At 46.3% G+C, this 15,946-nt stretch overlaps 1 protein-coding gene across 1 annotated transcript in view; it reads left to right on the top strand.

Moving 5' to 3' along the window:
* Window positions 1-15,946, top strand: part of PRTFDC1 (phosphoribosyl transferase domain containing 1) — a 131,086-nt gene that overhangs the window by 84,324 nt on the left and 30,816 nt on the right. The window contains exon 4 of the mRNA XM_033931384.1: window positions 11,689-11,754. Coding sequence (XP_033787275.1) covers window positions 11,689-11,754 — 66 coding nt within the window. The remainder of the gene's footprint in view (window positions 1-11,688; window positions 11,755-15,946) is intronic.

Genomic DNA, 15,946 nt, shown 5'->3' with positions numbered 1-15,946 from the left:
AAATAGGGAAAAATCGCAAATAAGTTTTTGGGCCGACCTTACCTGGTGGTGTAGCGGTGATGCGGGGCAAGAGCGATCTTCCTATGCTCCTGCTCCAGCTGTCATCAAAATGGCTGCCGTGAGTTCCCGAGACTACAACGGGAACTCACAGCAGCCACTTTGATGACAGCTCTGCACGGGGCAGGAGCGTAGGAAGATTGCTCCTGCCCCGCATCACCGCTAGATCACCAGGTAAGGTCGGGGGCAAAAAAATCCGGCACAAAAAAAAATCACGAATAACCAAATTCGTGAGAGGGGGAGCTGTATTTTGGTTTCTGTTTCTCTAGGATTGCTGTATATGCAGAGTCTGACTTCTTGAGGTTTTCAGTTCAATTTTCTCTCTTCATATATCTATTACTGCACTGTGGTCCCATGTTTCATATTTGTTGAGGGTCTGTGTGACTAGGGTGTGGTATTCTGCTATGATATGGTTTGTGTGTTAGAGATATTGTACATAAGAATTGCCATACTGGAACAGACTGAAGGTCTATCAAGCCCAGTATCCTGTTTCCAGCCGTTGCCAACCCAGGTTCCAAGTACCTAGCTAGATCTTAAGTAGTAAAACAGATTTTATCCTGCATATCCTAGGAATAAGCAGTACATTCCCCAAGCCATCTCAATAATAGCTATGGACTTCTCTTTTAGGAAATTATCCAAACCTTTTTTAAACCCTAAGCTAGCCACATTCTCTGAGTTTAATTACACTCTGTGTGAAGAAATAGTAGTTCCATCACATGCCCCCTAGTCCTAGTATTTTTGGAAAGACAAGTGATTCAAATCTACCCTTTCCACTCCACTCAGTATTTTATAGAATTCTATCCTATCACCCCGAGCCGTCTCTTCTCCAAGTTGAAAAGCCCTAGGGAAGTTGTCCCATCCCTTTTAATCATTTGCATTGCCTTTCTCTGTTCCTTTTCTAATTCCGCTATGTCTTTTTTGAGATATGGCGACCAGAGTTGCACACAGTATTTTGAGGTGCGGCCATACCATAGAGCGATATAAGGGCATTTGTTCTCTTTTCTTACTAGGTCGTATAATAGTGGTTGTATTTCTTTGAGTCCATGTAGTTGGTACTGTTTTTGTTATGGCGGGATCCAACTCTGTTTTAGCACAAGTTTGTTCATAGTGTCTTGTAATGGAGGGATTGTGTGTTGGCTTTGCTTAGGTGATATCAAAACTTTTATATAGTTTTAGTTTGTCATAGCATTAAATAGGGCTTTAGACATTTTTCAGTAACTGATATGTGTTGAGGTGCAAGAAGAGCCTGTTGATTTTGCAACTCCCAATTTCATGAGACAGCAAATTCAACAAGCTCTGAGAGAGGGAGGGGGTAGACATGCTGAGGGCAGGTATAATGTGAAAGCAAGCAAGAGGAGCAGACTGACTGAGGGCACCCTGAGGTTATGGGTTCAAATCCCACACTGCTCCTTGTGACCCTGGACAAGTCACTTAATCCCCATTGCCCCAGGTACATTAGATAGAGTGGAAGCCCACTGGGACAGATAAGGAAAAATGCTTGAGTACCTGAATAATTTGTAATTTGCATAGAATTGTAGGATATGTGGAATATACATTATTTTAAAAAGTGTGTGAGAGAAAGTAACAATCTGGCTGAGGCAGGTGAGATATGGGATAGAGATAGAGAAAGAGAGGACAGGTGGGATATGAGGAAGAGAGAGGGGAGAGCAGTTGAGATGTGTGTGAGAGAGAGAGTGGCAGGCCGGCTGAGGGAGGTATTCATTTGAAAGAGAAAGAGAGGGAAGACCAACTGAGAATAGGTGGGCTATGTGAGAGAGAAAAAGAGGCAGAGGCAGACTGGCTGAGGGAGGTAGGATGTATGAGAGACAAAAAGAGGTGAGAACTGGCCGCAGGCCTGTATGGAGGTGTGGGCATCATCTTTAAACACGGTTTTCATATCACGTGATGCCGTCTCGGTGAGCCGACGTGCGTGAGAAGAGCTCCCGGGCCCGCTTGTTTTCTCGATCTCGGCCGGCGTTGCTATCGGCGCGGTCTGCTCTCCCCGACTTCCGGTTTCGGAGGGGAAGTCCCGGCAGCGTTTTGAACTCGGTTTGGGGCACTATGGCTGCAAAAGTGACCCGCAAGGAGCGGGAGAAGCCTCGGGCTGCAGATCCCAAGATGGCGGAGCCGGCCCTCGTGTCTCCCTCTTCCCCACGGTCTGAGTGGGTGGCGGATGTTATAACGGAGGTGCGGGCAGCGATACAGGACACCCTTACCTCTCAGCTTCAAAAGCTCTCCGACAAACTGGATGGCTTGGATGCTTCTGTGAGCCATATTAGAGCGGAGTTTGGCTCTTTTCAACAAAGGGTATCTGATTTGGAGGACTCGGCCGGGCAGTCTAGGGAGGCTCAGACAGCGGCGGACTCCAAAATTCGCCAGCTGGAACTTAAGGTGGAGGATCTGGAGAATCGCTCCAGGCGCAGCAATTTGCGACTTGTTGGCGTTCCCGAGTCGGTGTTGGATGGGCAGCTGCACTCCTTTCTGGAATCCTGGCTGGTGCAGTCTCTTCAGCTTCCTTCGACTGCGGGGCCCCTGCGGATTGAAAGAGCGCACCGTCTGGGAGTTCGCCGCCAAGATGCTACCCGTCCGAGGGTGGTAATCTTCAAGGTGTTGAATTATGCCCACAAGGTGGAGATCCTGCGGGCTATTCGGGCGAAAGGCCCCCTCACCTATGAAAATCAGAAGATTTTGTGCTTCCAGGACTTCTCGGTTCAATTGGCTGCCCGGAGAAAGGAGTTTGCCGCTGTCTGTCGTCAACTCCATGAGCGGCGCATCCAGTTCGCGCTTCTCTATCCTGCACGCCTCAAAGTTCAACATGAGGGTCGCTCTCACTTTTTTGACTCTGCGGCTGATGCCTTGGCTTATGTGCAACGTCTGGCGGGAGCGGCGCCTAGCCCCTGATCGTCCTCTGTTTCCTGGTTTCTGGACTGTACTGGGCTGGCTCTCTTGCTGTTTTGCTGCTGCTAGCAAGCAGCCTTGGACTTTGCCATGGACTGCCGGTGGGGCGGTGGTGCTGGAGATTTGGGAGCTGCTGCCATTTTCTCTGCCTGACCCATGTCCGAGGACTCCAGCCCTTTGGTTTTGTTCCTGCTGTTCTTGTTTGCCTGTGTATTGGATTATATGGCGCTGTTCCTCCGTGGGGGATGGCGTGCTTTTATGCCATGGTGCCCCCATCTGCTTTTGACATAGTTCTCGTTTTGTTTTCTCTCAGCATAAGGGGGATTTATTTTATTTTATTTACTGATATGGTGTCTTCTTTGCGGCTTATATTGGGAAAGTTTCCCCGCATAACTGCCTGTTCCTCCGCAGTAATTGTGCATTCTTGTTTTATTTGTTGAGATATGTCTTTAGTCTAATTTCCAGTACTTCTTCTTCGTGGGTTTGTGTTTAGTTTCTATGGAAGTTGGGGGGTGGGCTCGGGAGGGCTTTTCAGTGTGATTGGTATCTGGGTTTCTCCCAGATCTGTGCATGAGAATTTGGGGGTTGGAGTTTGGGAGGTTGTTGGGGGGGGGGAGGGCTGCTGGGTGGTTGGGGGCTGGGCTTGGGAGGGGGGTTTGTATGTGTGGAATGTTTGGAAGGGTGTGTTTGGGTGTGACTGGAGGTGGTTGTGTGACCCGGGGTATTGGTGTTTGGTTGTGTTTGTGTTTTTTTTTGGACTATGGGTGACTTTTTGCTCTGGGAAGGAGCCGCTGGCTGGGACGGTTCCCCCGGTAGTCTATTCAGCTATCTTTCTTTTTATCTTAGCTTTTCCTACTCATGGTAATTAAGTTTATCTCCTGGAATGTCCATGGTATCACATCTCCTGTTAAACGCCAAAAAATTCTTAGTGCATTGAATCGACAAAAGGCGGATATAGCATTTTTGCAGGAGACCCACCTCTCTTCTGCGGAACATGCTAAACTCTGCCGGTGGTGGGTTGGTGAGATCTTGGAGTCTTCGGGTCTGCACCGGAAGGCGGGGGTAGTCATTTTATGTCGTAAGGGTCTGCATTTGACTACCCATAAGGTATGGTCTGACCCGCAGGGGCGTTATCTGGTAGCTAAAGTGACACTTAATAGGCAGGATTTGCTCTTGTGTAATATATATGCTCCTAACACTTGGGATGGGTCCTTTATGCGTTCCCTTACCAGACTTCTTCATCAGGACCTTCCAGTGGTGTTGGGTGGGGATTTTAATCAAGCTTTTGATCCCACTATTGACAAATCTAATCCCCTTCCTCACGACAGGTATGCCCCGAATAGAGGCCTTCCCTTGTTTGCCTCTTCTATGTCTTTGATTGATGTGTGGCGGGTGTTACATCCTGGAGACCGCGACTACACTCATACATCTAGTGCCCATGCAACGCAGTCCCGTATTGATTATTGGTTGCTCACGGATTCCCTGTTTTCGCAGGTGAGCTCGGCGGAGATTGGAGGATATGATGTTTCGGATCATGCTATGATTGTTCTTATTTTAGAGTTTCCTGGAGATACCCCTGGGGGCTTTCATTGGCGGTTTCCTCTCTCGCTCTATTCTGATCAGGAGTTTCATGCTTTCCTGGTAGATAAATGGAAGGACTATGCTTTTCACAATGCGTCTCATAGGGGTGACTCATTTCTTTACTGGGAGGCTGCTAAAGTGGTGTTGCGGGGTGAGATCATTGCTTACTCTAGCCGAAAGAAAAAAAGGCGCGACCGTCAGGTGCTCCGGCTGGAGCGCCAGGTTCAGGATGATCGTCGCCGCTATGGGGCTCATCCCACCGGAATCAATAGAGCGTTATTATTGGCTTCGCAGTTGTCGTTGCGGGAACTATTACATGATCGGGCTATGAAGTCTTTGGCATACTATAAATTTCAACTGTATTTGCATGCTAATAAGAGCGGTAAGCTTTTGGCAAATTTGATTCGACGTGCTAAGGGGTTTTCCCCAATTCTCCATCTCCGCCGGGCAGATGGTGGTTTGGTCCACAAAGATGAGGATATGGCGGCGGTGTTTCACCATTATTTCCAGGAGTTGTATGCTGCTCCACCGGTTTCTTCGTTGGCGGGTGATCTTTATTTGGATCAGGTCTCTCATCCGGTGGTGACAGACGCTCAGAATGCGCGTTTGCAGGCTCCTTTTACAGTTGAAGAGCTATCGCTGGTTCTTGGTAGTTCTCCGCTGCAGAAGGCGGCGGGGCCCGATGGCTTTCGCAGTGAATTCTATAGACTTCTACTTGCGGACGTGGCCCCAGTTCTGGTTGATGTGTTTAACACTGCGGTACGCGAGGGGGCTCTTCCGCCTTCTCTTCGGGTTGCTCAGATTGTGGTTTTGCTTAAGCCCGGCAAGGACCCATTAAGGGCCTCCTCGTATCGCCCCATATCCTTGTTGAATGCTGAAGCTAAATTCTTTGCTAAATTGTTGGCCAACCGGTTGGCGGGTATTTTGCCCTCACTGGTGGCGGAGCCTCAAGTTGGGTTCGTCAAAGGTCGGTCGTCCACTCGCAATTTACGTACTATATTGGCTTCGCTGGAGTGGGTGGAGCGGGAGCAGGTTTCTTCTTTGTTGGTCAGTTTTGATGCCCATAAGGCCTTTGATAGGGTTTTGTGGGATTTTTTGTTTTGTACTCTTCAACATTATGGTATGGGAGGTTTCTTTAGTGATGCGGTGGCTGCGTTATATCATGATCCGCTGGCCAGGGTGCTGGTTAATGGAGTTTCTTCGGCGGTGTTTCCAATTCAGCGGGGTACTAGACAAGGTTGCCCCTTGTCTCCTCTTCTTTTCGTGCTCACCTTGGATCCCTTAATTCGCAAAATCTCTGCTAATCCGGCGGTTCGGGGTGTTTCTCTTGGCGGCCGAGAGTTTAAGATTTCGGCATTTGCAGACGATTTGTTGGTTCATTTGACCTCCCCGTGGGAATCCTTTCCTGCTCTTATGTCGCTTTTTACGGAGTATGGCGATTTTTCGGGCTTCCAATTGAATTATGATAAATCTTTGGCATTAGCTACGGCCGAGGCGGTGCGCTTGGAGTGGCCGGGGCAGTTTCCTTTACGGTGGGCGGCTGGTGTATTCAAATATTTGGGAGTGCAACTCACGAGCAGTGTGGGACGGTTATATCGTGCTAATGTAGATGTTTTGTTGGCCGCTACGGAGGGTTGTTTTGCAAAGTGGATGTCTCTACCTCTCTCTTTTTATGGTAGGGTTCAGTTGTATAAGATGGTTATTTTTCCCCGCTGGTTGTATGTACTCCAGTTGCTGCCTCTTTGTCTGCGTCGTAGCGATCTTCAACGGCTTCATAGGCAGCTGACCCGATTCCTCTGGCAAGGCAAGAAGTCTCAGATATCGATCTCTTATCTGTTCGGCTCGGGAAGGATCGGTGGTGTGGGGCTCCCGGATATTGGCCTCTATAATCTGGCTTGCTTGCTGCGATTTTTGGGAGACTGGTGCTTACAGAGTGATGACTATCTTTTTCGGGACTTTGAACATGCTCTTTTCTCTCCTTGGCACTTGTTTTCGCTGTCTCAGTTACCTGTTCGCCTCTTGCCTCCCGCGTTCCGATCTAGTTTCATCCTTAGGTCGTGGCGTTTTTCTTGGAAGGCATTGGTAGGGTTACTGGGGGGGGACCATCAAGTTTCGGATCAGTTGTCTATACGGGGGAATCCGCAGTTTCTGCCTGGCTGTGATAACTCGGTCTTTGTGCGATGGACTGGAGAGGGGTTTCTTCTTCTTGAGCATTTATTGGATGAGGAAGGGGCGATGAGACCTTGGGGAGATTTTCCCATGCTTCATTCTTTGGGTGTGGGAGGTCTGTTTGCGTACCGGCAAATTCATCATTATGTGGGATCCTTGGCGCGCCCGGGCTTACGGTTTCGATTGGGTAACCAATTTCGTCTATTTTTTGCCCAATTTTATGTTTGTGGCTTGACGGTGTCTGCGTTGCATGGGGCTTTGCGGCGGCTTACTCCTCAGAAGTCTTATACGGCTCTGGAGAACCGCTGGGGTAGAGATCTGGGCATACCTGGTGAGTCCTTGAACTTTCCTTCCCTTATTGGTCGTATCTCTTCTATTTCTATTAGTGCAGAACTGAGGGAATGCCAATTTCGAGTGGTGTATAGAGCGTATTTTTCCCAAGAGCGGGTCCACAAGGTTGGGGGCATTTCTTCTCCAATCTGCCCTAAGTGTACACTGGGTTGCAACTCCTTTTTTCATGCATTTTGGGGATGCCCTCGAGTGAAAGTCTTTTGGAGAGCCATACTCCGCTTTTTGGAGCGGCTGGTTGGTCACGCTATTCCGATGTCTCCGGTAGGCTTGCTTTTGGATAGATATGAATCTTTGCGAGTGCCTGCTCGGAGACATCGGTTGCTGATCCGGAAGGGTGCTGTTATAGGAAAGAAGATCATTCTTAGCGTTTGGACGCAAGACATAGCGCCTGCTTACTGGGCTTGGAGGAATCGTTTTCATAATTTGATGCTCTTGGAGCAGCGCCATGCTCGATTATCTGTCCGGCGGTCGAAGATTTTCCTGCAGACCTGGGACCCCTACATTTCCTCGCTTTCCCCTAGGGCCAGAAGTCTGGTCTTGAATTCACTCTGTTGTTGATACCTTATGCTCTCAGCTGTTTTCCCCGGGTTGGTGGGTGGATGTTTGGGAGAGTGTGAATGGTGGGTATGAGTGGTTGGACGTATGTGGAGTTCAGGGGGTAGGGTGGGATTACACATTGTGGGTGGGAGGATGGGAATTGGTTCTCTTGTTTTGTTTGATCTGTGCTGAGCGGCATAAGCAAACAGCTGGCTCAGCATAATCCTTTCTTGCTGGGGGGTTTTTGGGTATGGATTGGGTCTCATGGTGTGGGTTTGGGTTGGGGTGGGGGTTTGGGATTTGGAGTGGGTGGGGATTGGGGGGATTCTTTGGTTGGGGTGAAAATGTGTTTGATGGTACATTTGATGTTCGCGACCTTGTTGTATGGTCGTGTTGTATTGTGTATTTACTGATGATGTGCCAATAAAACATGATTTATACTAAACACGGTTTTCATTTTGCTTTAATTCAAGTTTCAAGTTTATTAGGTTTTTATATACCGCCTATCAAGGTTATCTAAGCGGTTTTACAATCAGGTACTCAAGCATTTTCCCTATCTGTCCCAGTGGCCTTCCTCAAGCATTTTCCCTATCTGCCACTCCGGGGCCTTCCCAAGTGAAACCTGGTGTAAATCCTGACACAGGTTGAACACACAACCCCGTAATTCTGTTCCTGAAATCTACTCTTATCCTGTAATGTAATTCTACTGGAATTGCCCAGACATCTTCTATATTGTAATCCGCCTAGAACCGCAAGGCACAGGCGGAATAGAAATCCCTAATGTAATGTAATGTAATGTAATTCTATAACATTACAACTAAATTATGAGAATGGCCCTTTCCGTGGACATGCCCCCTTTGGGTTGAATGCGAGACAATTTCAACATGCAACTTTATAGAAGAGCACGTGGGTAGAAGAGGCAGAATCTAAATAATTGCCAATCAACACTAATAATTGGTGTTAATTGGTTCATTAAGTCATCGTGTTGTGTGCGCTTCTCAGGATCACACCCAAAATTTGGCATGCAGATTTCAGCAACCTTTATAGAATATGGGGTTAATGCTCTATCACGAGTGACTTACAACATCCTGAGACACTGGGTTTTCCTTAAGACTTCTCTCCAGACCAAACTTTTGTCCCTATTTAGTTTTCCTTAGTGCATTTAAAATAAAAGCTGTCCAGTTTTGTATTGTATAGTGTAAGCTTTGGGATATCAACAAATACTATACAGTAGACCCCAATGAATTCGTGGTCAGAAAATACAGGGAATGACTGAGTCCGCGAATCAGCCTTCTGCCTCCTCCTCTTCCCTCCCCCCGGGTCAGCCAATCAGCCGATTCCTCCTCCCCCCATCAGCTTTCTGCACAGCCAAACCACCTGCCAGCCTAAATATTGTTTATTTAGCAGCCCTCTCCCACCACGATCTGCTCCTAAACTGCATTCGCGGGTTTTTGAAATTCGCGAGTGCTCTTGGAACGGAACCCCTGCAAATTTCAGGGGAGTACTGTACCAGTGTATTTTGCCTTTGAAACATACAAAGAAGAAAGCTTTGTGCTTAAAAAGAATGAGTTCTTTCACTTAATTACATTACTAGGGATTGGAGGTCTAGCATTCAGAATCACGTCATTTCTAACTGAACATAAGAATAGCCTTACTGGGTCAGACCAATAGAAACATAGAAACATAGAAATAGACGGCAGATAAGGGCCAAGGCCCATCAAGTCTGCCCACCCCAGTGATCCTCACTATCTATCTTTGCGGATAGATCCCACATGTCTATCCCATCTGGCCTTAAAATCCGCCACACTGGTGGCCTCAATAACCCGAAGTGGAAGACTATTCCAGCGATCAACCACCCTTTCAGTGAAGAAGAACTTCCTAGTGTCACTGTGCAGTTTCCCGCCCCTGATTTTCCACGAATGCCCCCTTGTTGCCGCGGGACCCTTGAAGAAGAAGATGTCTTCTTCCACCTTGATGCGGCCCGTGAGATATTTGAATGTCTCGATCATGTCTCCCCTCTCTCGACGCTCCTCGAGTGAGTAGAGCTGCAAATTCCCCAACCGCTCCTCGTACGGGAGCTCCCTGAGTCCCGAGACCATCCTGGTGGCCATTCTCTGGACCGACTCCAGTCTCAGCACATCCTTGCGGTAATGCGGCCTCCAGAATTGCACACAGTACTCCAGGTGCGGTCTCACCATGGATCTATATAGTGGCATAATGACTTCAGGTTTACGGCTGATGAAACTCCTGCGTATGCAACCTATGATTTGCCTTGCTTTGGATGAAGCTTGCTCCACTTGGTTTGCCGACTTCATGTCTTCCCTGACAATCACTCCCAAGTCTCTTTCTGCTACAGTTCTTGTCAGGATCTCGCCATTTAGGGTGTAGATCTTGCATGGATTCTGGCTTCCCAGGTGCATGACTTTGCATTTTTTGGCATTGAAACTGAGTTGCCAGGACCTAGACCAGTGCTCCAGCAGAAGTAAGTCATGCACCATATCGTCTGTCATTGCTTTTTTGTCTGTTGTGCTTTTGCTCACTACATTGCACAGTTTGGCATCATCGGCAAACAATGTTATTTTACCTCGAAGCCCTTCTGTCAGGTCTCTTATATAGATGTTGAACAAGATCGGGCCTAGGACGGAGCCCTGTGGCACTCCACTTATCACCTCCGACATCTCGGAGGGAGTGCCATTCACCATCACCCTCTGATGGTCAAGCCCAGTAGTCCGTTCTCACGGTAGCCAATCCAGGTCACTAGTACCTAGCCAAAACCCAAGGAGTAGCAATATTCCATGCTACCGATCCAGAGCAACAGTGACTTCCCCCCCATGTCTTTCTCAATAACAGACTATAAACTTTTTCCTCCAGGAAATTGTTCAAATCTTTCTTAAAACCAGCTGGAAGGACATTGGCCATGAATACTAAGGGGACAAGTCTACAAATGAGCACCTTCATTTAGACACCCCGAGGATGTGCAGTAGGAGCCTATTCTATAATAAAATTTAGGGGGGGTTATGTTCCATTCCAGAATACTAGCATACCCAGTACCTAACTTTTTAAGAGCCCGCAATTATAACATCCATAGATCTAGTATAATTGTGGGTGTCTAAATGCAGCAGGGATATGTGTAACTTAGTAGTATTCTGTCAGTTATGCATGTAACTTGGAGTCCCACATGCTCTGCTGCTGTGTCCAGTGCAAAGCTGTGGACAGGACGGCTCTCGTTCGCCACAGCGAGTGTTTGAATTTGAATCAGTTTTGAAACAAGGTTTTATCTTATTTTACATCCACCTTTGGCTCTTCTTTTTGAACATAGATTCCTCCAGACCCCTGAGGAAGATGTTTTAATCGAAACACGGACCACGTTAGATCTCCACTCACTAAGAACCAAGGAAAAAACTGCAGAGCCGAATGTACAAGGTGCTGGAAGCTTTATCGAAAGCCTCACACAAAACTAATCCTTAAAAATGGCTCTCATATACATAGAGTATGGACCCAACACGGTCTGTGTTTTGGAGAAACACTCCTTCCTCAGGGGTCTAGGATGTCCAATGTATCACATATAGAGAATCATGCGGAGAACAACGTTTTGATCAAAATTTTAGAATCGGAGGCAAGAAATTCTCCTACTGGGCTAACGCACAGGGTGAATACTGCTACCGAAAATGAGCATATGTGGATTATTTATTGATGTACGCTTTGTTCTAATAATTGAATAAAAGCCTGCTTCACGAACGTCTTTTCCTCAGTCTCTTCCCCCCCCCCACACACACACACCCTTTCTGTGCTTAGTCTCAGAAGTAAATCACTACCATACAGAGCCATATATCTCCCAATCAGTCTCATACTCATCTTTATTTTTCTTTTCCACAAAACTAAAAATAAACAGTGCCAATCTTTTATGTGGCTCAGATATTTTGCAGAATTGAAATCTAAATGGATGAGAGGTTTGATTTGCCGAGAGGAAAGGGCATGCCCCCTGTCAGATGGTCCAGCTTTGCTAATGCTTAGGACATTCAAAGCACAAATGAAACAGCTCTAATATACTTTGATTAAGAATTATTAATAAAATCTTTATTTCTTATTTTATAGAATGACCAGTCTATGGAAGAAATACAAATAATAGGAGGAGAAGAGCTCTCCAAATTGACTGGAAAGGTATGTAAAATCATACAGTAGAACAATTTTTTAATTAGGTCTATGTACATGATACTGCCATACTCATTTTAAAAAAAATCTTATGCTCTTCTGTAGGGTAACAAAGTTATGATCTAGTGTATGAAAGGTTATTATAAATATAATAACTGGGATACGCTTGCTGATTGGGTGGACAGAACTAGTAATTGCACTCATGCCCTTAGAAAAAGCAGGGCTTAGATTTGGAAGGTACAGGCTAGTATGGTGTACGAGCACTTTTTACCCCCTAGTCCAGAAATCCTCAAATCCAGTCCTCAAGATCCATAACCCAGTCTGCTTTTCAGGATTTCCACAATACATATGTATGAGATCTATTTATATTCATTGCTTCCATTGCATGCAAATAGATCTCATATATACTTGTGAAAATCCTGAAAACCGAGCTGGATTGTGGATCTCGAGGACTAGATTGGAGACCTCCTGCCCTAGAGGACGACAGAGATGGTCCCTCCTTGGTTTAAGATATGTTATTTTATCATAACATAACAAAATTTTTTATATACCGCAGCTACCTCGCGGTTCTGTGCAGTTAATAAAAATGAAAATACAAATATACAAAGTATAGACACAATTAATTAAAATATTTACCGAATAGATCCGTCTTCAAGTAAGTAAAGATAGAAAGATGCATACCACTAGCTTGTGCTGTTTTAGCACACGTCCCATTTTATGTAATGAGACCTAGTGACTAAACTGGAATTATCAGCAAAATAACACATCCTAGCAGCAGCCCACATCAATAACTTCCGTCCTTAGTGATTTTTGAGATAAATTAATTGACATCATCTTATCACTGTAAGACTTACTGATATCTGAATTAGGGAATAGGTGAGAAGCAGCAATGTACTCGATATTATTCATTTCTACAAACACAAAGGGCCTGATTTTATAAATGGCACCTAACTCTTAAGTGCCTTTAGGCGCGGCTGTCAATCCTCTGCTAAGTACCATTTATAGAATCACACCTAGTGGTGCCTAAGCTTTCAGTAATTAGGCTGACAGGAAATATTCTCATGCAAGTGAAGATTTATTATATAAATAGCCAACAGCAAATAAAACAAAGCTAGTAATGTTTCTCTTAGCAGTGATTTCATTCTTAACTTCTTAAAAAACTTTACAACTAATAACTAAGGACTCCTTTTACAAAGCTACAGTAGAGGTTACTACTTTGGGCCAGCGATTTTGCAAAAGCTGGCGTAATTTTCTATGTAACAAAAACAAAATATCCCAAAAAATCTGACTGGTATTTGATCACTCAGGAAAGCTTCTAGCTGACCTCTTACCCTATGGCTGTGAGCTAGACACTTTTTGAGACATTTTCCATGTGTTGCCACAAGAGGTCGTTGGCAACCGTTTTCAAAGGTGCACTGCAAGGGGTGGGCATAAGGGGGTTTTTTAGTTTAAAGTTGGCCCACCTGACGTGAAATATTTAGGGAGTAAAACTGTATTTTCCCTAGAGATTTTCATTAATTTTCAATATAAAATCACAATGCATTCTTAAATTAAAAAAAATAAATAGAATCAAAACAAAACTTGTTGATGCTTAGTTGGCAGGTCCCGTAGAACAGTGGTTCCCAACCCTGTCCTGGAGGAACACCAAGCCAATTGGGTTTTCAGGCTAGCCCTAATGAATATGCATGAAGCAAATTTGCATGCCTATCACTTCCATCATATGCAAATTTCTCTCATGCATATTCATTAGGGCTAGCCTGAAAACCCGATTGGCCTGGTGTTCCTCCAGGACAGGGTTGGGAATCACTGCCGTAGAAGGGAAGTAAAGCCAGTACAGGGTGGACTTCTTTGGTCTATGTCTCAAATAGGGCAACAGGACAGACTTTTACAGTCTGTGTCCCAAGTATGGAAAGATGGATTTGGATGGGCTGCACTGAGCTTTGATAGTAACTCCAGGCAAACTTCTGTGACCGAGAAGAGCAGAGACGAATCAGGAACAAGCATGCAGTATCTTTTGTGTATGTGTGCTGCATTCATATCACATGCTATGAGTGTATCTCAAAGTAGAGAATGACCCGGGATCAAATTTGTCCCAATCCCCACAGGAACTCAATTTCCCTGTCCCATTCCCGCGAGTTTTGTGTATGTCCTTGGCCCTGCTCCATTCCTGTAAGCTCTGCCTTAACCGCACAAGCCTTGAACACTTATGTTTTTAAAGTGTTTGAGGCTTTTGCAGATGAGGACAGAGCTTGCAGGAATGGGGCAGGGACGGGGAAAAATGTGTCCGTGTGTCATTGTCTATCTCAAAGGCAGGTTTACCACATGGCTCCCCCCCAAAAAAAGAGGACGGATTGAAAGCAATGAAAGTAAAACCCAGATGTCTCAATCCATCCAAACTGCATACAATATGCAGTTCCCTCTCTCCAAAGGGATTGCAGTGTGGTGCCATACATTATGTACTACAGGCCCAATCTATGCACTGGGACTTGTTAACTTGTAATGCACTTTAATGCCTGTTAACATGATAGCACATTTTAGTAAACGTAGTCCCGATTTTATACCTGAGGTAATAGAGTGCAGTGGCATAGTGAGGGGGAACATGGTGCCTGGGGTGGAGGGCGGATGGCACCTGGCATCTTCCCAACCCCCAGCGATGGGTGGTTGTCTCTTAGATGCACTTTTCCTTTTCCCCTGTACCTCTTCGTCTTCACTAGCAGCAATCAAAGTTTCCTTCCCACTGCTCAAGCCTGCTCTTGGATCGCTTCCTCAGTGGGGAGGAATTCCTGCTCACTGCTGGTGAAGAGAAAAAGTTATGAAGAGAGGGAGTGTATCTAAGAAACACCCCTCCCCCCCCATTTCCAGGAGGGGAAGAGAGATGTTTGAATCCCTACCAAGACTGTGCCGGGGGCACTCCGTCCCTTCCCCCCGTACTATGCCACTGATGGAGATTTAATTGACTTGCCCAATGTGATGAGGAGCCACAGTGAGATTTACTTCCCAGGTCCTCAGTCAAATGCTCTAACCATTAGACTACGCCTTCATTTCTTTTTCTACATTATATCACTTCCTACCAATAGAAGATGTTATGTACTAATCCCACATTAACTGTCATCAACAACAAGACGAATCCAGATTGATGGGTTATGTCCATCTACCAGCAAGCGGAGATAAAGAGCACCTAATTGCATGATAGCTATAAGATGGCACACTCCCTAGCTCTTCCGTATACTCTATCTCCATCAGGCAAGTGGATGGACATTACTAGCTCCTGGCTTTGTCACTGATTGGGGGTTCTGTGGGCTTCGGGCGTGATCCTGATTTAGTTTTCTATTTCAGCTGAGCATGGGGATCAGGCTTGCAGGGTGCTTGTCTAGCGGCATAGCTGGTGGTGCCAGTTCCCTGCCTATCTCCCCTGCCCTACTAGTTTGGCTCTGATCTTCATTCCCTCATCTCTTAAAAAAAAAAGGAGAAAGGACCCTGGTATAAAACCCAGCTGGTGACACAGTTCTTTAAACAAAAAAAAGGCAGGTTGATTTATCAAAGCCGGTGCCGGCAAGCAGAGCTATGAGTATTTGAGCCTTCTCTTTTCCCCCTGGTTTGGGTTCCATTGGTGGAGTGAGTATCTGCTCTGGTGAGAGGCTTGGTTATCACTGCCAGCACCATTTTGAAGTTGTTTCCCACAGTTGTTAGACCACAGTAGCTGTCAGGCCTGCCTCATTGTGTCAGCAGTTTTGTGCACCTCTGCACTCTCTTCAAAGGCTGCTTCTGGAAGCACTATAGATATATGGGAAGTGAAGAACAGCACCGAATGCTTGGGTTGTGCTAGGGATCCAGTGTAGGGAGAGACCAAGCAAGAGGTGGTTGTCCCCAAGAGTTCCCAAATGGGAGCAGCTCCTGCGGGAGACTCCAGGGAGGCCATGGTTGCCGTTTCTCCCACAGTTCTGCCATTGGAGACAGATCTGGACAGGATTTCATACACGGCTGATGGGTCAGGTGCTGGTTTGGGAACCATTGGGGGATGCAGCGTCTCAGGGATAAAGAGGGCTCAGGAGCCCTTTTCCCCTGAGTTTATTCTCTTAATGCATCAGGCTTTACTTTTGAAGCAGTCCCAACTGATCCTGCAGGGGTCCTCTGTTCATCTGGACTGTCTGAGGGAGTCAGTCATGAAAAGGCGCAGAGTCCAGGACCCTCCTGGAGGGGG

This window comes from Geotrypetes seraphini, chromosome 2 (genome assembly GCF_902459505.1).
Source record: "Geotrypetes seraphini chromosome 2, aGeoSer1.1, whole genome shotgun sequence".
Taxonomy (NCBI): Eukaryota; Metazoa; Chordata; class Amphibia; order Gymnophiona; family Dermophiidae; genus Geotrypetes; species Geotrypetes seraphini.
The sequence above is the reverse complement of the archived record's forward strand: the minus strand, read 5'-3'. Positions and strand labels throughout refer to the sequence as shown.